The sequence below is a fragment of the Entelurus aequoreus genome, linkage group LG18 (assembly GCF_033978785.1).
Source record: "Entelurus aequoreus isolate RoL-2023_Sb linkage group LG18, RoL_Eaeq_v1.1, whole genome shotgun sequence".
Lineage (NCBI taxonomy): Eukaryota > Metazoa > Chordata > Actinopteri > Syngnathiformes > Syngnathidae > Entelurus > Entelurus aequoreus.
The window spans coordinates 46,532,256-46,556,137 of record NC_084748.1 but is presented as its reverse complement, the minus strand read 5'-3'; the positions used below and the strand labels follow the sequence as shown (position 1 = coordinate 46,556,137).

The following is a 23,882-nucleotide window of genomic DNA, read 5'->3' as shown; positions in this document are numbered from 1 at the left end:
AAGACCACAGCTATCAATTATGGTTTGGAGCGCCACGCACTGAGGGTCCGATGGGGTATTCATATGGATATTAAAGTCCCCCATTATGATTATATTGTCGGCGTGCGTCACTAGATCAGCAACGAACTCTGAGAATTCACTGATAAAGTCCGAATAGGGCCCAGGGGGGCGGTAGATAACAGCCAGGTCGAGAGGTAGCGGTGTGACAGACCTCATAGTAAGCACCTCAAACGATTTATATTTATTATTTAGGTTAGGGGTAAGGTTGAAAAATACCAAATTAATTATACATAGCATTTTCTGTTTTCTTAAATTACTTCAAATTCATGTAAAATTACAGTAATTATCTTTCATTAAATATGTAGCTTGTTATATAAAAGTCTATGTCCATACTAACAATCTAACTGGTATTTTTCTGCAGAACTGTTTGCATCGTCACTTTATTAAAGGTGGTTGATCTTAACAATCCAGAAAAAATCTGTAAAATAATGGTATTTTTCTGTGGAACTGCCAGCATTGTCACTTCATTAAAGGTGTTTGATCGTAATAATTTGGAAAAACTCTGTAGAATAAAGGTATTTTTCTGCAGAACTGTTTGCATCGCCACTTTATTAAAGGTGGTTGATTTTAATAATTTTGTAAAAATCTGTAAAATGATGATTTTTTTCTGCAAAACGTTTAATGAAAATTTCTGTAAATATAATGTTTTTGATCATTATTTGGTTTACAGTGTTTTACTTTAATTTTATGGTTTTCGTTTGGCTGCCAGTAGATGACCGTTTTTTTACAGAATTTTTTTTTACAGTGTACGGCTTTTCACACACACAAGTGAATGCAAAGCATACTTGGTCAACAGCCATACAGGTCACACTGAGGATGACATAAACAACTTTAACACTGTTACAAATATGCGCCACACTGTGAACCCACACCCAACAAGAATGACAAACACATTTCGGGAGAACATCCGCACCGTAACACAACATAAACACAACAGAACAAATACCCAGAATCCCTGCAGCACTAACTCTTCCGGGACGTTACAATATACACCCCCTGCTACCCCCTAACCCCCCCTAAAATGCCGCCCACCTCAACCTCCTCATGCTCTCTCAGGGAGAGCATGTCCCAAATTCCAAGCTGCTGTATTGAGGCATGTTAAAAAAAATAATGCACTTTGTGACTTCAATATTAAATATGGCAGTGCCATGTTGGCATTTTTTTCCCCATAACTTGAGTTGATTTATTTTGGAAAACCTTGTTACATTGTTTAATGCATCCAGCGGGGCATCACAACAAAATTAGGCATAATAATGTGTTAATTCCACGACTGCATATATCGGTATCGGTTAATATCGGAATCGATAATTAAGAGTTGGACAATATCGGAATATCGGATATCGGCAAAAAAGCCATTATTGGACATCTCTAATTAATACAACTTATTTTTGCTTGTAATGAGCAAAAAAAAAAACCTGCCAATGGAAAAAGTCGAAATTGTCTTGGTAAGATTTTTTGAAAAAATACATATTTCAGTTGTAAAAACTTTGAATTCATCTTAAAATTAGTAATTTAAACGTATTGTTAGCTATTCTTACTAGTATTGTGAAGTCATGTGTCTTATAACAAACTTTTGATACTCAAAAGTAGTATTTTTTTACCTCCAATCTATTGCCTAAAGACAATCAATCAATCAATCAATGTTTACTTATATAGCCCTAAATCACGAGTGTCTCAAAGGGCTGCACGAGCCACAACGACAAGTTCTTATGTCTCACAGATTAATAACTATTGCTCGTTAGTTGAGTTAGTTCCGGTTTATTACAATTACAATGTAATGCATCACATATTCCCAGTTGTTTCCTTATAGCACATCCGAAAAGGAGCAGGAAGAAGCAGAGCTTGTTTAGTCCTACCCCTTTTCATATCATAGCAGTTTCATCCCATTTCTTTGGTCTCTGTTTGAATAAATAAATGACTTGAAATAAGTTTGTTTAGATACTTTGACTAGGATTTAGAAGAGTTTTTCCCAGTGTGGCGCCCTCACAAACGATAATAAAACACACACATTCCTAGCTTTTGCTACAATATTAAACATTTAAAAGAATATAAATATTCAACATTTGCCAGGAGAGGAGAGTAAGGAGCAGACGGAGGTAGGAATGGGAGGGGGCTGTGAAATAAGTCTGCTTTGGCATATTTTTGCAGAAAAGTCCTTTCTCATCACAATTAAAAAGCTGCTGTATGGTACGAAGCCATAATCTCTTCAAATACAGATTGGCTGCCTAAAATGAAGGAATGAATGAAGCGAGTCATATTTGGCGTGATCGAAAAGTTTGTAAATGGAAAGGTTTGCATATAGAGGGGTTTGTAAATCAAGGTACCTTTGGAGATTAGGAGCAGGGAAAAGTAGGTAAGGGGTATGACGAAATAAGGTGTGACCTCAATACTGTAACCTTTTTTAAAAGCGGCGACTTGTCATGATTTGTGATTTTTTTTTTAATTGCCCTTTCACAATAAAAGTTGACGTTGACTTGTTTGCAGGAATCCTTCTCTGAACATTTAGGTTTCTCTGGTGGGATAGTCCAAGGGTAAGTGCTGACACGCCCACACACAGTGCATGTGTTACCTGTTCTTACCAGGTGTATCCCCCCCTCTACCCCGTCAGCGCTGACCTGTATCGGGCGTCAGGAAAATTTGAGGTGTTGGATCGAATCCTCCCCAAACTGCGAGCGACCAACCATAAAGTGCTGCTCTTCTGTCAGATGACCACACTGATGACCATCATGGAGGACTACTTTGCATACCGCAGCTTCAAGTATCTGCGTCTGGATGGTACAGTTCTCTCTCCTTTCTTGGTTTCAGTTCATGAAATTGGCTCTTTTTGCTCCTGGACTGAATTCACACTTCACTTTTATGGTGATTACAGTGTTTTCCGGACTATAGCGCGCACCGGTATACAAGCCGCACCCACAAATTTTAAGAAAAAATAATATTTTTTCATATATAAGTCGCACCAGACTATAAGCTGCCGACATATACGTTGTGAAATGAGTTATTTACACAGAAATATTCTGTAAATGTTTATTTACATACCTTAATTGTCTGTAACACGGCAGTAAAACGGCTGATCCAACAAAACGTCAGTCATCGTCATGGACCCACTAGTTGCGGAAGCTAGCTCTCCAATCAATAACTCCACGGTGACGTTTTGGTGACTTTACTGAGGAATTGGTGAAACTGAAACAACACAAAAAGAATGCCCATTGTAAGTTAATGATACTAACACAGACAAACGTGTTAGCATTGTAGCTAACGCTAACGACGCTAGCTTCATTACATTACGGTAGCACGTACAAATATGCATGAATACACTCCTACAGACATCGCACATGGGACGGTTTAGTGAGTAAGAATTGTTTTAGTTACAAACCCCGTTTCCATATGGGTTGGGAAATTGTGTCAGATGTAAATATAAACGGAATACAATGATTTGCAAATCATTTTCAACCCATATTCAGTTGAATATGCTACAAAGACAACATATTTGATGTTCAAACTGATAAACATTTTTTTTTTGTTGCAAATAATCATTAACTTTAGAATTTGATGGCAGCAACACGTGACAAAGAAGTTGGGAAAGGTGGCAATAAATACTGATAAAGTTGAGGAATGCTCATCAAACACTTATTTGGAACATCCCACAGGTGAGCAGGCTAATTGGGAACAGGTGGGTGCCATGATTGGGTATAAAAGTAGATTCCATGAAATGTTTAGTCATTCACAAACAAGGATGGGGCGAGGGTCACCACTTTGTCAACAAATGCCTGAGCAAATTGTTGAACAGTTTAAGAAAAACCTTTCTCAAGCAGCTATTGCAAGGAATTTAGGGATTTCACCATCTACGCTCCGTAATATCATCAAAGGGTTCAGAGAATCTGGAGAAATCACTGCACGTAAGCAGCAAAGCCCGTGACCTTCCATCCCTCAGGCTGTACTGCATCAACAAGCGACATCAGTGTGTAAAGGATATCACCACATGGGTTAAGGAACACTTCAGAAACCCGCTGTCAGTACCTACAGTTGGTCGCTACATCTGTAAGTGCAAGTTAAAACTCTCCCATGCAAGGCGAAAACCGTTTATCAACAACAGCCAGAAACGCCGTCGGCTTCGCTGGGCCTGAGCTCATCTAAGATGGACTGATACAAAGTGGAAAAGTGTTCTGTGGTCTGACGAGTCCACATTTCAAATTGTTTTTGGAAACTGGACGTCGTGTCCTCCGGACCAAAGAGGAAAAGAACCATCCGGATTGTTATAGGCGCAAAGTGTAAAAGTCAGCATGTGTGATGGTATGGGGGTGTATTAGTGCCCAAGACATGGGTAACTTACACATCTGTGAAGGCGCCATTAATGCTGAAAGGTACATACAGGTTTTGGAGCAACATATGTTGCCATCCAAGCAACGTTACCATGGACGCCCCTGCTTATTTCAGCAAGACAATGCCAAGCCACGTGTTACATCAACGTGGCTTCATAGTAAAAGAGTGCGGGTACTAGACTGGCCTGCCTGTAGTCCAGACCTGTCTCCCATTGAAAATGTGTGGCGCATTATGAAGCCTAAAATAGCAGAAGGGAGACCCCCGGACTGTTGAACAACTTAAGCTGTACATCAAGCAAGAATGGGAAAGAATTCCACCTGAGAAGCTTCAAAAATGTGTCTCCTCAGTTCCCAAACCTTTACTGAGTGTTGTTAAAAGGAAAGGCCATGTAACACAGTGGTGAACATGCCCTTTCCCAACTACTTTGGCACGTGTTGCAGCCATGAAATTCTAAGTGAATTATTTGCAAAAAATAAATAAAGTTTATGAGTTTGAACATCAAATATGTTGTCTTTGTAGTGCATTCAACTGAATATGGCTTGAAAAGGATTTGCAAATCATTGTATTCCGTTTATATTTACATCTAACACAATTTCTCAACTCAAATGGAAACGGGGTTTGTTTATTGTAAAACTGACAAACGTCGCTTGGAGTGATGAATGAAGAATCCGTACAAGTAGAAACGCTATGGACGGCTAGAAGAGGGAACGGCACTTCTACTTCCGGTTGAAATCAGTGAGAGAACTCGTCCAAAAGATTGGCGCCGTAGCACAAACGATAACACATTTTTAGTGTGTTTGTGTCAAAATGTAAGCGCTAAAAAGTCCTACAAAAGGCCTTTCACCCAAAGTCAGACGGGATAGGCTCCAGCTCACCTTCGACCCTGAACAGAGAACGAGTGTTGGAAAATGAATACATGTGTTGTCGCTCCTCAAAAGGTACCACCAAGGCTGAAGACCGAGGAATGTTACTGAAGACCTTCAACGAGCCGGGGTCCGAGTATTTCATCTTCTTGCTGAGCACTCGGGCAGGAGGCCTCGGCCTCAATCTCCAGTCTGCAGACACTGTGGTCATCTTTGACTCGGACTGGAACCCGCACCAGGTCTTCTTTTGATTGACTTGTTTGGATTTAGAGTAACTTTTCAATGTAGGAAATAATGGAAATATTACGTTTTGGTATCAAAACTTTCAAAGCGTCATAAAACCTATGTTAACTGTGCAAGGTTTTAACTAGTCTAGTGTTGACATTCTTTACTGTGTAAAATAGGTGGGTAGGTAGGTAGGTCTTTATTGTCATTGCACAAGTACAACAAAACTTTGTTTTCAGCACAAACCCGTTCAAGATTAGACAAACAAACAGTATAGAGGGTTACGGAACAGGAACGCTGATGAGTCGCCACAAGGCTCCCCGTAAAAGATGGGAAAAAGGTCAACGCTGGAGGAGAATGTGTAAAAAAATACAATCTAGACTGGGAAAAAAACTCCATAGCAAAGCACATATCCATATTACAACATACAACTCAAGACTTGCAACAAAGGGGAGGGAGTGGGGCCTACGGTGGCAGGCTGCAGCTCTTCTGGCGCTGCCCAGCCGTCCATCACCCCAAAGCAAATCAAGTGTCGAGAGCGTTGGGGTATGTGTGTGTGTAAGCCTGCCGCGTGTCTCTGTTCCGCGGCCTTGGTGTCATGCAGCCGCTAGTCAGTCCAAAGTCAACAACAACAAGTGTGTGTCCATGAGAGACAAGAAGGGAGTTTGTTGTGTCTTCGCCGCACTGTCCTTCGGGAGAGTCTCCAAGCCAGGGAAACAAAGTTAGAATGTTGCTTTTCACTCTAAATTGTCTATGACTGGTCCTCAAATTCATCCTGCAGGGCAGACAGTCCGATGTTATCCAAATCACAAGAGTGTCCACAGTTCTGCCCGCATCCTCCAATCATTTGTGGCAGCTTTGAGGTACTTTGAAGACTGCCAGCAACTTCCAATTTGTCGACAAACCAGAGCAACGCTTCCTCCAATCAGCAGATGTCCTGTTGTCATAATTCCGAATAGGTAGAGCTCTTCACGTCCTCGACTGACATCACGATATAGTTATTTTCTATATCGCACAGAGACAAGCCCGCGATATGTCGAGTATATCGCTGTATCGCCCAGCCTCAGTTCCAATGTTTACATTTGGAGAGCAGTGCAAAAAGAGGCAACAAGAAAGTTTAGACAAGACAAGACAAAGAAGCAAGCAGGAGAGATAAGGGAGAGGGAAGGGGAGCGTCCGCCCTCGATGAGAGCCAGGGAGAAAGGGCTTAACACTGCTAAGGTGTCAACAAAAACAGTTCGACTTAACTTTAAAGGGGAACTGCACTGTTTTATTTGTATTTTGTCAACCGTTTACAATCCTTATGTAAGACAAGAGCACGTTTTTCTTTTTTTATGCATTCTAAATCGTAAATAAATGTTAGCATAATGTTAAAAGTCACAAAGGGGGGGCGCCATCACACATGAAGGATATCCGGGTCCCGGCACCAATTGTCGTAAATGATCCGAGTTCTTTTTGTTTGAACAATCAAGGATCGATTACATACTGTATTGTTATACATTATTATTTATATTATGCCGTACATTTTATGCTTTACTATCACTTATTTGTACATTATTAACTGTCATGTCTGTGTTGATCATGTTTTTGTTTGGCCATGTGCTGTTTTGTTTTTGGACTCTTTGTGCACTTTTGTTTGTTTTGTCACCATAGCAACCCATTAGTTTTCACCTGTCATGTCACGCACCTGTTTTCACGTTCGAACTCACACACCTGTTGTCTGTATTATCTAAGTCCATTGTTTTCTGTTAGTCGGCCTGGCGAAATCACACTTTATGATCACTCTTCTTCATGCCATGTTCACAGTTCCATGCCAAGTAAGTTTTTGTTTCTTGTTCATAGTTTTTTGCCTTTGTGCAAGTCTTATATTTTCATAGCCACGTTTTGTACTTCCGCCTTGTGCGCGCTTTTTGTTTATTCCTTTTTGTAGTCATTATGAAATCATGTACCCACCTTCACACCACGTATGGTCCAAATCATTTGCACCACGCGAGAACAAATCACGCCATAGTCCACGCCTTGACAATTAACGACTTAGGGTAAATGTGTTTCCTGCAAAAAACACTTAAAATATGTACAGAATATTTTTCTTTTGAGTAAAAAATTCATTTTTTCCCCCCAAAAAATCCACAAATTTGCAGCAGTACAAATGCCGACGGCGTTAGTTTCACTTTTTAGACTGAGTTACTGAAATAGATTTAAATTTCTTGTTAAGATTGCTTCGCTTTTTGGAAAAAGTAGCTCAAAAAGGCACAACAAATTTATGTTCACTTTGCTGCAAGTTTTATAAAGACATGTATAAAAAATATTATATAATTATATATATATAATATATATATATATATATATATATATATATATATATATATATATATATATATATATATATATATATATATATATCCAAAAAACATATATGAGGCCGGTTTGTAAGAAAGTTGGCTGTAAAAGTGAGTGTTGTCGCATTCACACATGTAGGACATCCGGGTCACGGCACCAATTGTCGTAAATTACCAGAGTTCTTTTTGCTTGAAAACTCAAGGATCAATTGCATACTGCATTATTATACATTATTACTATAATACGCTTTACTGTCACTTATTTGTAAATTATTAACGACTGAGGGTAAATGTGTTTCCTGCAAAAAACACACAAACAAAAATGCATTTTTTTCCCCAAAAATTCCACAAATTTGCAGCAGCACAAATGCTGACGTGTTAGTTTCACTTTTTAGACTGAGCTACTGAAATAGATTAAAATTTCTTGTTAAGTTTGCTTCGCTTTTTGGAAAAAAGTAGCTCAAAAAGGCACAACAAATTTCTGTTCACTTTGCTGCAAGTTTTATAAAGACATATATAAAAAATATTATATAATTATATATATATATATATATATATATATATATATATATATATATATATATATATATATATATATATATATATATATATATATATATATATATATCCAAAAAACATATATGAGGCCGGTTTGTAAGAAAGTTGGCTATAAAAGTGAGTGTTGTCGCATTCACACATGTAGGACATCCGGGTCACGGCACCAATTGTCGTAAATTACCAGAGTTCTTTTTGCTTGAAAACTCAAGGATCAATTGCATACTGTATTATTATACATTATTACTATAATACGCTTTACTGTCACTTATTTGTAAATTATTAACGACTGAGGGTAAATGTGTTTCCTGAAAAAACACACAAACAAAAATGCATTTTTTTCCCCAAAAATTCCACAAATTTGCAGCAACACAAATGCTGACGGTGTTAGTTTCACTTTTTAGACTGATCTACTGAAATAGATTAAAATTTCTTGTTAAGTTTGCTTCGCTTTTTGGAAAAAAGTAGCTCAAAAAGGCACAACAAATTTATGTACACTTTGCTGCAAGTTTTATAAAGACATGTATCAAAAATATTAATTATACATATATATATCTCCAAAAAACATATATGAGTTAAGAAAGTTGGCTGTAAAAGCGAGTGTTGTCGCAGTCACACATGTAGGACATCCGGGTCACGGCACCAATTGTCGTAAATTACCCGAGTTCTTTTTGTTTGAAAACTCAAGGATCAATTGCATACTGCATTATTATACATTATTATTATATTACACTTTACTGTCACTTATTTGTAAATGATTAACGACTGAGGGTAAATGTGTTTCCTGCTAAAAAAAAACACTTTTCTTTTAAGTAAAAGATATCATTTGATTTCCCCAAAAAATCCACAAATTTGCAGCAATGTGAATGCTGACGGTGTTAGTTTCACTTTTTAGATTACATAAAAAAGACATATGAGACCGTTTTGTAAGAAAGTCGACTGTAAAAGCGATTGCTGCCGCAGTCACACAGGGGGCACCATCGTACATGCAGGACATCCGGGGCCGGCACCAATTATCGTAAATGATCCAAGTTCTTTTGGCTTCAACACTCAAGGATCAATTGCATACTGTATTATTATACAATATTATTATTTATACTATGCCGTACATTTTATGCTTCACTATCACTTATTTGTAAATGAATTTCCCGCGAAAAACACTTAAAAAATATCTACAGAATATTTTTCTTTTAAGTAAAAAAATATTTTTTCCCCCTAAAACTCCACACATTTGCAGCAACACAAATGCTGACGGTGTTAGTTTCACTTTTTAGACTGAGCTACTGAAATAGATTAAAATTTATTGTTAAGTTTGCGTCGCTTTTTGGAAAAAGTAGCTCAAAAAGGCACAACAATTTATATTTATATATATACATACATATATATATATATATATATATATATATATATATATATATATATATATATATATATATATATATATATATATATATATATATATATATATATATATACAAAAAACGTATATGAGACCGGTTTGTAAGAAAGTTGGCTATAAAAGCGAGTGCTGCCGCAATCACACATGTAGGACACCTGGGTCACGGCACCAATTGTCGTAAATTACCCGAGTTCTTTTTGCTTCAACACTCAAGGATCAATTGCATACTGTATTATTATACAATATTATTATTTATATTATGCCGTACATTTTATGCTTCACTATCACTTATTTGTAAATGTGTTTCCCGCAAAAAACACTTCAAAATATATTTTTCTTTCAAGTAAAAAATGTCATTTGATTTTCGAAAAAATCCACAAATTTGCAGCAATGTGAATGCTGACTGTGTTAGTTTCACTTTCTAGATTGAATTAATGAAATAAATTAAACACATAAAAGACATTGTAATTTGTAGAAATTAATCTAGATATTCTTCTTGTCATAACATTTCTTGTTCAGGCTGCTTCTCGTTTTGGGAGAAAGTAGCCCAAAAGGGACAAAAAGTCCCCCAAGTTGTTTGTACTTATTAGCGTAAACAAAGCAACAAATGGCGATATGAACATATTTGAAGTACTCCGTGTTTGTCTCCAGGACCTGCAGGCCCAGGACAGAGCTCACCGCATAGGCCAACAGAACGAGGTGCGGGTGTTGCGCCTGTGCACCATCAACAGTGTGGAGGAGAAGATACTGGCCGCCGCCAAGTACAAACTCAACGTGGACCAAAAAGTCATCCAGGCCGGTATGTTCGACCAAAAGTCTTCCAGCCACGAGCGCAGGGCCTTCCTGCAGGCCATCCTGGAGCACGAGGAGCAGGACGAGGTCTGGGGTCAGGAAGTGTGTCTACGTATAAACGTGTGTGTGAGCGACACAAACACACTCGCCACGTTCCAGAGGCCTGGCTTTCTGATTCTATGCTTTGCCACTTCAGGAGGAGGATGAGGTCCCGGACGACGAGACGGTCAACCAGATGATCGCCAGGAGCGAGGAAGAGTTTGATCAGTTTATGGTGAGTGTGGATCCACTCATGATTAATGACTCATCATCGTTACATAGCAGATAGCCATCAAGTTGCACACGCCAACTGACACAAAGTAACTCTTACCTCATAGCTAGGGGAGGCTTTAAATAACTAACCATTGTGTACACAATACAATAAATAATATTTAAATATAATAAGAATGATAATAATCTAAAAAATTCAATTTAAAAATAGGTAATTTACATACATACACACTTAAATATTTTAAAAAATTTTTTTTATATTATTATTATTTGTATTTTATTTATCATTATATACATACACAGTGTAGTATATATATATATATATATATGTGTACATATACCGTAATTTCCGGACTATAAGCCGCACCTGACTATAAGCCGCACCAGCTAAATTTAGGGGAAAATACAGATTGCTCCATATATAAGCCGCACCCGACTATAAGCCGCAGGGTTTTGATGTGTAATTACCGTAGTATATAGGGGTTCCTGCTACCACGGAGGGGATTGTCGGGACAGAGATGACTGTTTGGGAACGCAAAGCGTCCCATTTATTAACAATAAATCTTTCAATCATTCAATCAAACTTTCACATCTTTGACATGGCGAACAGCATTCGTGCAGAGTACAAATAATACAACGGTGCAAAGTAATACAAAGTGCTCGCCTGTACGTTATCAAAATAACCAGCCTACCGGTATATGAAAAGTCAGTCTTTAATCATTGTGTCATCGTCTTCCTCCTGCGTACTAAAACCACCGAAATCCTCTTCGTCGGTGTCGGAGAAGAACAGGCCGTAAATAAGCCGCACCCTTGTATAAGCCGCAGGGACCAGAACGAGGGGAAAAAGTAGCGGCTTATAGTCCGGAAATTACGGTACATGTGTATGTATACATATGTATATATATATATATATATATATATATATATATGTACATATGTGTATATATATATATACATATGTGTATATATACACACATGTATGTATGTATGTATATATATGTGTGTGTGTGTGTATGTATGTATATGCATATGTATATATACGTATGTGTGTGTGTGTATATATATATACATACATCACATATATACGTACATATGTTTATATATATACACATGTATGTATGTATGTATATACAGTATATATACATACAGTATGTATGTATATACATGTGTATATTCATGTGTATATATAAATGTGTATGTATGTATGTATATATACAGTATGTGTACATATGTATATGTACAAACGTATGTATGTATGTATTAACATATGTATCGTTGTATATACAGTATGTGTACATATGTATGTATGTATGTGTACCTATATACGTATGTATGTATATACTGTATGTGCACATACGTATATATGTATGTATGTATATGTGTACATACGTAAATATGTATGTATGTATATATGTGTACAAACGTAAATACGTGTATATGTGTACATACGTATATATATATGTGTGTACCTGTATATACGTGTACCTATATACGTATGTATATACGTGTACTTATATATACGTATGTATGTATATATGTGTACCTATATACGTATGTATGTATATATGTGTACCTATATATACGTATGTATGTATATATGTGTACCTATATATACACGTAGGTATGTATATATATATATATGTGTACCTATACATACGTATGTATGTATGTATATATGTGTACCTATATATATGTATGTATATATGTGTACCTATATATACGTATGTATATATGTGTACCTATATATACGTATGTATGTATATATGTGTATATACAAATGTATGTATATGTGTACACCTATATATACACGTATGTATGTATATGTGTGTATATACAAATGTATGTATATATGTGTACCTATATATACACGTATGTATGTATGTATATATGTGTACCTATATATACGTATGTATATATGTGTACCTATATATACTTATGTATATACGTATGTGCACCTATATATACTTATGTATATATGTGTACCTATATATACGAATGTATGTATATATTTTGTATATACAAATATATGTATATATGTGTACCTATATATACGTATGTATATTTGATACAGTAAAAGCAGGTCAGATAGATAAGAAGGCGCAAGGCTATTAAGACATTTGAAAACTAATAATATAACTTTAAAATTGACCCTGAAGCAGACGGGGAGCCAAAGCAGCGACTTTAAAACTGGTGTAATGTGCTCCCGCCCCCTGCTCCTCGTCGTTTTGTAATAATTGTGGCGTTCTGATATTCTTTTTGGTCTAGACCAGAGAGCAGGACATTCCAATAGTCGAAACGACAGGAAATAAAAGCATGACTAGCACCTCCGTGTCGCCCTGAGAGGGAAATGGGCGGAGTCTGGCTATGTTGTAAGAATTGTGTATATGTGGGATGAAAGTCAGCTCAAAGTCCAAAATCACACCCAGAATTGTCTATAGATTATACAAACTGATGCTGCAGCATGTAAAGATCCAAAGGAATGGGACCTAAAACTGAGCCCTGGGGAACCCCACACCTTATTTGAGGGTGACTGATGGACTTGGTTGCCTCACAGCGTATGGACTTGGACAGGCGGCGCGAGGAGGCCCGCAACCCGCGCCGCAAACCTCGCCTGATGGAGGAGGACGAGCTGCCCACCTGGATCATGAAGGACGACGCCGAGGTGGAGCGCCTCACCTGCGAGGAGGAGGAGGAGAAGATGTTCGGACGGGGCTCTCGCCAGCGGAAGGAGGTGGACTACAGCGACTCCCTGACGGAGAAGCAGTGGCTGAAGGTAACCGGAGCGAAAGGGGGCGGGGAAATAAGAGGTGGACGCCCGTGAGTGTCTGGCTTTTCACCCCCGAGCAGGCGATCGAGGAGGGCACGCTGGACGAGGTGGAGGAAGACGTGCGCCACAAGAAGACCACGCGCAAGAGGAAGCGGGACCGAGACCCGGACCTCCCGGTGCCCTCGTGCTCCTCGGGCGGCCGAGGACGAGGAGACAAGGACGAGGACGCCAAGAGGCAACGGAAAAGGGGGCGGCCGCCTGTGGAGAAGATCTCCCCCAACCCTCCCGTCCTGACCAAGAAGATGAAGAAGATCATCGACGCTGTCATCAGATACAAAGACGGGTAGGAGACTGAAACGCTTATATTATTAGTATTATATATTATATATAATAGTTCTACTTTTTATTTACATTTGTGTCGAGGGGTGGAATCAAGAGTAAATAAAATAAATGCAAAATAAATAACATGAAGTAATAAATACAACTATTATTAGTAAAATCACTGTTAAATTAGGAATGTTTAAAAATATATATACAAGCACATCTTATAACATATAAATAGCATGACAATTTGAAGCAAAATGCTATGCACCTTTGTCCAGATCTGCACCAACACCTGTTTTTTTCTAATCCACAAAAATGTAAATATTGTACTAATATAGAAATACAATTAATAGTTCAAATAGTAATACTACTACTACTATGATACTTGTATTATATATAATTTTATTTTTTGTAGGGGGGGTGGAATCAAGAGTAAGTAAAATAAATACAAAATAAATTACATGAAATAATGAATACAATATTATTAGTAAAATCACTCTTGAATGTTTTTTTAAAAAATATGTATAAACACACATCCAATTGCATCATTAAAATGTAAAGAAAAATGCTATGCACCTTTGTCCAGATCTGCACCAACGGTGTGTTTTTATAATTCACCAAAAAATTAATATTGTAATATATAAATACAATTAATATTTCAAATAGCAATACCACTACTATATTATTAGTATTGTATATAATATATAATCATTTTTATTTAAATGTGTATAGTGGGGTGGAATCAAGATTAAATAAAATAAATACAAAATAAATTACATGAAATAATAAATACAACTATTGTTAGTAAAATCACTCTTGAATGTTTAAAAAAAATATGTACAAACACACATCCAATAGCATCATTAAAATGTAAAGAAAAATGCTATGCACCTTTGTCCGGATCTGCACCAACAGTGTTTTTTCTAATTCACAAAAAAAATAATATTGTAATATATAAATACAATTAATATTTCAAATATTAATACCACTACTATATTATTAGTATTATATATAATATATAATCATTTTTATTTAAATGTGTATAGTGGGGTGGAATCAAGAGTAAATAAAATAAATACAAAATAAATTACATGAAATAATAAATACAACTATTGTTAGTAAAATCACTCTTGAATGTTTAAAAAAAATATGTATAAACACACATCCAATAGCATCATTAAAATTTAAAGAAAATTGCCATGCACCTTTGTCCGGATCTGCACCAACGGTGTGTTTTTCTAATTCACCAAAAAATTAATATTGTAATATATAAATACAATTAATATTTCAAATAGCAATACCACTACTATATTATTAGTATTATATATAATATATAATCATTTTTATTTAAATGTGTATAGTGGGGTGGAATCAAGAGTAAATAAAATAAATACAAAATAAATTACATGAAATAATAAATACAACTATTGTTAGTAAAATCACTCTTGAATGTTTAAAAAAAATATGTATAAACACACATCCAATAGCATCATTAAAATGTAAAGAAAATTGCCATGCACCTTTGTCCGGATCTGCACCAACGGTGTGTTTTTCTAATTCACCAAAAAATTAATATTGTAATATATAAATACAATTAATATTTCAAATAGCAATACCACTACTATATTATTAGTATTATATATAATATATAATCATTTTTATTTAAATGTGTATAGTGGGGTGGAATCAAGAGTAAATAAAATAAATACAAAATAAATTACATGAAATAATAAATACAACTATTGTTAGTAAAATCACTCTTGAATGTTTAAAAAAAATATGTATAAACACACATCCAATAGCATCATTAAAATGTAAAGAAAAATGCTATGCACCTTTGTCCAGATCTGCACCAACGGTGTGTTTTTCTAATTCACCAAAAAATTAATATTGTAATATATAAATACAATTAATATTTCAAATGGTAATACCGCTACTATATTATTAGTATTATATATAATATATAATCATTTTTATTTAAATGTGTATAGTGGGGTGGAATCAAGAGTAAATAAAATAAATACAAAATAAATTACATGAAATAATAAATACAACTATTGTTAGTAAAATCACTCTTGAATGTTTTTAAAAAATATATGTATAAACACACATCCAATAGCATCATTAAAATGTAAAGAAAAATGCTATGCACAGTTGTCCAGATCTGCACCAACGGTGTGTTTTTCTAATTCACCAAAAAATTAATATTGTAATATAAAAATACAATTAATATTTCAAATAGTAATACCACTACTATATTATTAGTATTATATATAATATATAATAATTTTTATTTAAATGTGTATAGTGGGGTGGAATCAAGAGTAAATAAAATAAATTACATGAAATAATAAATACAACTATTGTTAGTAAAATCACTCTTGAATGTTTAAAAAAAATATGTATAAACACACATCCAATAACATCATTAAAATGTAAAGAAAAATGCTATGCACCTTTGTCCGGATCTGCACCAACAGTGTTTTTCTAATTCACAAAAAAAATAATATTGTAATATATAAATACAATTAAAATTTCAAATAGTAATACCACTACTATATTATTAGTACTATATATAATACATAATCATTTAAATGTAAATTTGTGTAGTGGGGTGGAATCAAGAGTAAATAAAATAAATACAAAATAAATTACATGAAATAGTAAATACAACTATCCATCCATTCATCCATTTTCTACCGCAACTATTATTAGTAAAATCACTCTTAAATTATGAATGTTAAAAATATATATATAAACACACATCCAATAGCATCATTAAAATTTAAAGAAAAATGCTAAGCACCTTTGTCCGGATCTGCACCAACTGTGTTTTTTCTAACCCACAAAAAAATTAATATTGTAATATATAAATACAGTTAATATTTAAAATAGTAAAACCACTACTATATTATTAGTATTATATATAATATATACCGGTAATCATTTTAATTGTAATTTGTTTATTAATATACAGTAGGCACCGCATTATATTGAAAGCTATTTGTATGACAGTAAATTTAATTGGTTCCGGCCCATTAAGTTGAGTGAATGAATTATAAATCAAATATTTTCAAAGCTAGCGCATATAAAACCTTCTAAACACAATTTGAACATTATGAGAGCCCTCTAGACATGAAATAGCAACACATGGCCACCTTTACTCTCAAAAAAGCGAGACGAGCTGTTATCTGAGGCTGAGCCAATCAGTGGCCACGATACTAAACAGCAAACTAATTGATTTGATCTCATCCCCCAACAAATGCTGCACTGTAGCGCTGATATTTTTAGGTTTTTTTCAGCCATTTTTATGCTGGAAAATGCTTAATTTAGGCCAAAAACATGTTGATTACGCTTAAATATTCTTTTAAACAAAACTAAATCCACAATTGAGGGAAGCCGCAAAGTTTGAAGCGTGATGTGTGGAGGGATGACTGCGCCCAGTTCTACATCACTAAATTCATCCTAGGTCTGAAGGTGCCATGTTGATATTATTGACTAGCGTTGGTCTCATGATGATGATGTCATGTCGTGCAGCACCAGTGGTCGTCAGCTCAGTGAGGTGTTCATCCAGCTGCCGTCAAGAAAGGAACTGCCCGAGTACTACGAACTCATCCGCAAGCCTGTGGACTTCAGGAAGATCAAGGTATCGTCGGAATGTTGTTCGCTAACAATAATTTAAAAAAAGCAATTTTTAGGGTAATATAATATGCGAAAAAATATCAAATTTTTTTTTTTTTTTTTTAAATAATACATTTTTTTAAATACATTTTTATGCCATTATAATTTTCAAAAATAGAAATGTATTTTTTTGTTTGTTTTTAATAAGATTAAATTTTTTAAAAGCCGTTTTTAGGCCAACATAATTTCAAAAAAGAACTTTTCTTTTTTAATAAGAATTAATTTTTCAAAAAAAGTTTGAGGCCAACATAATTTTCAAAAATTACATTAAAAAATGTTGTTTAAAATAAGAATACATTTTTTTAAATACATTTTCAGACCATCATAATTTCCAAAAATTTAAATGCATTTGTTTTTTAATAAGAATCAATTTTTAGGCCATCGTAATATTCAAAAATCAATTTTTTTAATAGGAATCCTTTTTTTTTTTTTTTATAATACATTTTTTAAAAAGCCATTTTTAGGGTAACATAATTTACAAAAATAGAAATTTTTGTTTTTTTGTTTTTAATAAGTTAAAAAAAAATTAAAGCCGTTTTTAGGCCAACATAATTTAAAAAAATATTATTTTTAATAAGAATTAATTAAAAATATATATTTTTAATAACAATTAATTCAACAAAAATGTTTTTAGGGCAACAATTTTCAAAAATTAAATTTTCCCCCCCAAAAATTTTTAAAATAAGAATCACTTTTTTAAAAAAGATGTCAGGCCATCATGATTTCCTAAAAGTGAAATGCATTTGTTTTTTAATAAGAATCCATTTTTAAAAAGCTATTTTTAGGCCATAGTAATTTTAAAATATCGAAAAATACCTTTTTTTAATGTATTTGATAAGAATACCATTTTTAAAAAGCCATTTTTAGGGCAACATAATTAGCAAAAAAAATCTAAAATTTTCTTTTTTTTAAAAAAAAAAAGTCAATGTATTTTTTTTCTTTTATTAAGAATACATTTTTAAAAAGTTGTTGTTAGGCCATTATAATTTTTGAAATTCGGTTTGTTTCTTTTGAATAAGAATACATTTATTTAAAAAGCAATTTTTAGACCAACATAATTTTTAAAAATCAAAAAATAACTTTTCTTTTTAATAAGAATTAATTTTTCAAAAAAAGTTTGAGGGCAACATAATTTTCAAAAATTACATAATTTTTTTTTGTTTTAAATAAGAATACATTTTTTTTTAATACATTTTCAGACCATCATAATTTCCAAACATTTAAATGCATTTGTTTTTTAATAAGAATCCATTTTAGGCCATCGTAATATTCAAAAATCTATTTTTTTTAATAGGAATCCATTTTGTTTGATAATCTATTTTTTTTAAAAGCTATTTTTAGGGTGACATCATTTACAAAAATAGAAATGCATTTTTTTTTGTTTTTAATAAGTTAACATTTTTTTAAAAGCCGTTTTTAGGCCAACATAATTAAAAAATATATTATTTTTAATAAGAATTAATTAAAAATATATTTTTTTAATAACAATTAATTCAACAAAAATGTTTTTAGGGCAACAATTTTCAAAAATTAAATTTTCCCCCCCAAAAAATTTTAAAATAAGAATCACTTTTTTAAAAAAGATGTCAGGCCATCATGATTTCCTAAAAGTGAAATGCATTTGTTTTTTTAATAAGAATCCATTTTTAAAAAGCTATTTTTAGGCCATTGTAATTTTAAAATATCGAAAAATACCTTTTTTTAATGTATTTGATAAGAATACAATTTTTAAAAAGCGATTTTTAGGGCAACATAATTAGTAAAAAAAATCTAAAATTTTCTTTTTTTAAAAAAAATGTCAATGTATTTTTTTTCTTTTAATAAGAATACATTTTTAAAAAGCTGTTGCTAGGCCATTATAATTTTTAGAAATTCGGTTTGTTTCTTTTGAATAAGAATACATTTATTTAAAAAGACGTTTTTAGGCCATCATAATTAAAATAAATAAATAAATAAAAAAAATGTTTTTTTTTTATTAAGAATCAATTTCTAAAATGGCATTTTTAGTCCATCTCCATGCAACCAGGAAAAACTTTTTTTGTTTTGAAAAAGTTTCATGATAATAATTATACCAAATAATACACTGCGAGAATCGGTTTGAATCTAGAAAGGATTCTGAATGGTTCAGGGCCCAGAGATTGACACCCTACTAACTAACAACCCCAACCGACACTAGGAGAAGATTCGGGGCCACCGCTATCGCAGTCTTGGCGACCTGGAGAGAGACGTCATGCTGCTCTTCCAGAACGCTCAGACCTTCAACCTGGAAGGCTCTCTGGTGAGACCCCCGCACCTCCTCCTGTCCCCCACTGCCTCACCGTGACGTACGCTGTCGTTGGCGCGAGCAGATATACGAGGACTCCATCGTGCTGCAGTCGGTCTTCACCAGTTTGAGGCAGAAGATCGAGAAGGAGGAGGAGAGCGAGGGCGAGGAGAGCGAGGAAGAGGACGACGAGCAGGACGACGGATCGGAGTCTGAAAGTAGGAAAAGTCTGCCTCTGGGACTGACCTTGGAGGACTCCCTTTTACTCCTTGTTCTGCATGTGTGTGTGTGTGTGTGTGTGTGTGTGTGTGTGTTCAGCTCGTTCTGTCAAGGTGAAGATCCGACTGGGCAGGAAGGAGCGAGGAGGAGAACGAGGAAAAGGACGTAGCAGACGATCGGGACGCACCAGAGCCAAGCCTGTGGTTAGTGATGACGACTCTGAAGATGAACAGGAGGAGGTAATTCACTCTACTGCTGTTCCAGAAATTCTGAAAAAAAAATAAAAAAATAAAATAAAATAAAATAAAATAAAATAAAAATAAAAATAAAAAAAATAAAAATAAAATAAAATAAAATAAAATAAAATAAAATAAAATAATATAAAATAAAATAAAATAAAAAAATTTAAAAAAAGAAATTCTGACCGGGCAGCACAGTTAGTTACGTTATAGCGTCCTCAAAAATTTTAAAATTTCAAAGCGAGACTGGAGTTTATGCATGTTTTAAATAAAAGTGACGTCAATAAATTTTTAAGACCTTTCAAAATCGTATTTAAGACCTTTTATGAGATTTTGGGAGAATTTTAGACATGTTAAGGCCTTAAATTCAAATGATTGGATTTAAGACTTTTTTAGACTTTTTATCGGCCGATAAATGCTTTAAAATGTAATATCGGAAATTATCGGTATCGGTTTCATAATTATCGGTATCGGTTTCTAAAAGTAAAATGTACAACGATTTAAAACGCCGCTGTGTACACGGACGTAGGGAGAAGTACAGAGTGCCAATAAACCTTAAAGGCATTTCCTTTGCGTGCGTGCCGTCCGAGTCACATAATATCTACCGGCTGTTCTCATCACGAATTGATGCAAGGCATACTTGGTCAACAGCCATACAGGTCACACTGAGGGTGTCCGTATAAACAACTTCAACACTGTTACAAATATGCGCCACACTGTGAATCCACACCAAGCAAGAATGACAAACACATTTCGGGAGAACATCCGCACCGTAACACAACATAAACACAACAGGACAAATACCCAGAATCCCTTGCAGTACTAACTCTTCCGGGACGCTACAATATACACCCCCCCGCTTCTCTCTACCCCCACCCACCCACCTCAATCTCCTCATAGTCTCTCTCAGGGAGAGCATGTCCCAAATTCCAAGCTGCTGTTTGGAGGATCTAAAATGGATGTTTCAATGCAAGAAAAGTTAGGGAATAAATAAATGAACAAAGATGTTGTGTGTGTATTTTGCAGGATCATTCCGTCAGTGCCACTGATGAAGAGTCGTGAGGTGCAAGAGAAGACGTGATGAAGTAGTCCTCCTACTCACACATTTGCAGAAATGATGTTTTGGGTCGGCAGACTCCCAGCCGAACCTCCGCCAGCTCTCAGTCACTTAAGAACAAGAAACAAATACACACTTTTAGTCGCACACCGGACATAAGGTCTTCTTCGTTTCCCTGCATTGGCCCGGAGGACACAATTAAACTAATGACAGCCATCGCAGTGAAAGATGTTAAATCACAACACATAAATCTAATCTAATAAATAATCATGAATTAGGTCATAAACTGACTCCATCGAAACAATTCTGCTTATTTGCCACTTAATTGTACAAGATAATTTTGATCAAATATTACGGTGCTTTACACTTCAATGCTAGGCTTCTTTTTCCCAGTTATAAATAGTCATGCGGTAGAAAAAAAGACACATTTTAGTATAACTGTGGAGTGAAATTACTGACAAAACCCCACAAAAAGAATTGTTTTTACTCACGCCCAACAATTATCGAGTAAAAAAAAAAACTATTTACAAGTATAAAAACACATTTTGGCAAGTAAAAAACACAATTCGCAAGTTCAAAACCTATTTTGTACAAGTAAAAAAAAACTAATCGCAAGTATAAAAACAAATTTCTGCAAGTAAAAAAAATCAAAATTTGCAAGTTTAAAACCAATTTTGTACAAGTAAAATGATTCGCAAGTATAACATTTTTTCGCAAGTTTAGAATCAATTTATTACAAGTATAAAAAAAACATTTCTGCAAGTATTAAAAACTATTTTCTGCAAGTAACATGGTTCGCAAGTAAAAAAAAAAACAAACAAACTATTTACTAGTATAAAAACACATTTCGGCAAGTAAAAAAATTATTCGCAAGCATAAGAACAATTTTCTGCAAGTAAAAAAAAAAAAAAAAGTTCAAAACCTATTTTGCACAAGTAAAAAAAACGAATCGCAAGTATAAAAACACATTTCTGAAAGTGAAAAAATATATATTCGCAAGTTTAAAACCAATGTTCTACAAGTAAAATGATTCGCAAGTATAAAAATTATTCGCAAGTTTAAAATCAATTTTGTACAAGTATAAAAACAATTTTCTGCAAGTAAAAAAACAACTTGCGAGTTTAAAACCTATTTTGTACAAGTAAAAAAACTGCGCAAGTATAAAAAAAAATGTTTCCACGTAATAAACACAATTTGCAAGTTCAAAACTTTGCCATATAGCCCTGCTAACATGCTAGCGGGCTAACTATCAGCATGCTAACATTTAGCATAATGACTTGGACAAACGTCAAATTAAACCACAGTCAGAGTACAAAAAGGAATAGTTTTTAGGTTACCTCATTGGCCGCATTCACTGTAGGGGTAAACAAAGCTTGTTGGGTGGTTACTTTACAAGCTTAATAGGGATTTTGTTTTCCTGTCAAACAGTGTAGCGGTGTGCATCAACCATTAACGTCCCACACCACAACAGATAGAGAGCGAACATTGGTTCCGCCATTGGATAAAACCCATAGACATCTACTGCATACTGGCGCGGACGAGACGCGGGGCCGCCATCTTGGAGTGGTGATCCGCTCCACTCAGTGCAATTTATTTGGCAGGAGCAATGAACTGTCAGCGCATTTAATTCATCTTACCTCACTGAATACCACCATACCTATATATATATATATATATATATATATATATATATATATATATATATATATATATATATATATATATATATATATATGTATATATATATGTATATATATATATATATATGTATATATATATATATATATATATGTATATGTATATGTATATATATGTGTATATATATTTATATATATATATGTGTGTGTGTATATATATATATATATATATATATATTTATATATATATATATATATTTTTTTATATATATATATATATATTTATATATATATATATATATGTATATGTATATATATATATATATTTATATATATATATATATATATATATGTATATGTATATATATAATGTGTATATATATATTTATATATATATATATATATGTGTGTGTGTGTATATATATATACACACACACACCATGTGTGGCAGATAAAAATGAGCATGAAAAATCACCTCACCGTAAGACTGAAGTAGTGAGAGCCCTGGCCGTGTTTCTTTGTGAAGACATGGTCCCTGGCATGTTGATACCGGTGTTTCCTAACCATAGAGCGCCCCCTAGAATATAATTTATCTGTTTTTCAGCTGTGGTCCGTATCGGCAGCAGCGGTACTCAGTTAAAATACACTTTTCCACCACTCGTGGCAGTAATGACAATAGAAAACAAAGTTCAGTTTAGTTAAGAAACATATTCATTATTAATTTAGTTTATTTTAGCACTATGTAATACACCCATCCATCCAACCATATTGTACGTAAATGTATTGTTTATTTGATTAGTACTTATTTTTCCAAATCGGCCTGACCTAAGCTTAAAGTTTATTTGTTGAATTAATACTAATCTTTATGATTG

At 34.1% G+C, this 23,882-nt stretch overlaps 1 protein-coding gene across 3 annotated transcripts in view; it reads left to right on the top strand.

Annotated features, from left to right (window-relative positions):
- LOC133634198 (transcription activator BRG1-like) overlaps window positions 1-23,025 on the top strand; it is a 52,723-nt gene extending 29,698 nt beyond the window's left edge. For 2 of the 3 annotated variants that reach the window (XM_062027281.1, XM_062027280.1), the window contains 12 exons: window positions 2,545-2,591; window positions 2,669-2,835; window positions 5,319-5,482; window positions 10,413-10,673; window positions 10,750-10,827; window positions 13,378-13,596; window positions 13,671-13,933; window positions 17,452-17,560; window positions 19,772-19,873; window positions 19,944-20,076; window positions 20,177-20,316; window positions 21,343-23,025. In XM_062027281.1, the coding sequence (XP_061883265.1) occupies window positions 2,545-2,591; window positions 2,669-2,835; window positions 5,319-5,482; window positions 10,413-10,673; window positions 10,750-10,827; window positions 13,378-13,596; window positions 13,671-13,933; window positions 17,452-17,560; window positions 19,772-19,873; window positions 19,944-20,076; window positions 20,177-20,316; window positions 21,343-21,378 (1,719 nt within the window). In that variant the 3' untranslated portion in view covers window positions 21,379-23,025. Of the gene's footprint in view, window positions 1-2,544; window positions 2,592-2,668; window positions 2,836-5,318; window positions 5,483-10,412; window positions 10,674-10,749; window positions 10,828-13,377; window positions 13,597-13,667; window positions 13,934-17,451; window positions 17,561-19,771; window positions 19,874-19,943; window positions 20,077-20,176; window positions 20,317-21,342 lie in introns of all 3 variants that reach the window. The other variant, XM_062027279.1, reaches the window with a different exon arrangement.
- Window positions 23,026-23,882: the final 857 nt, after the last annotated feature.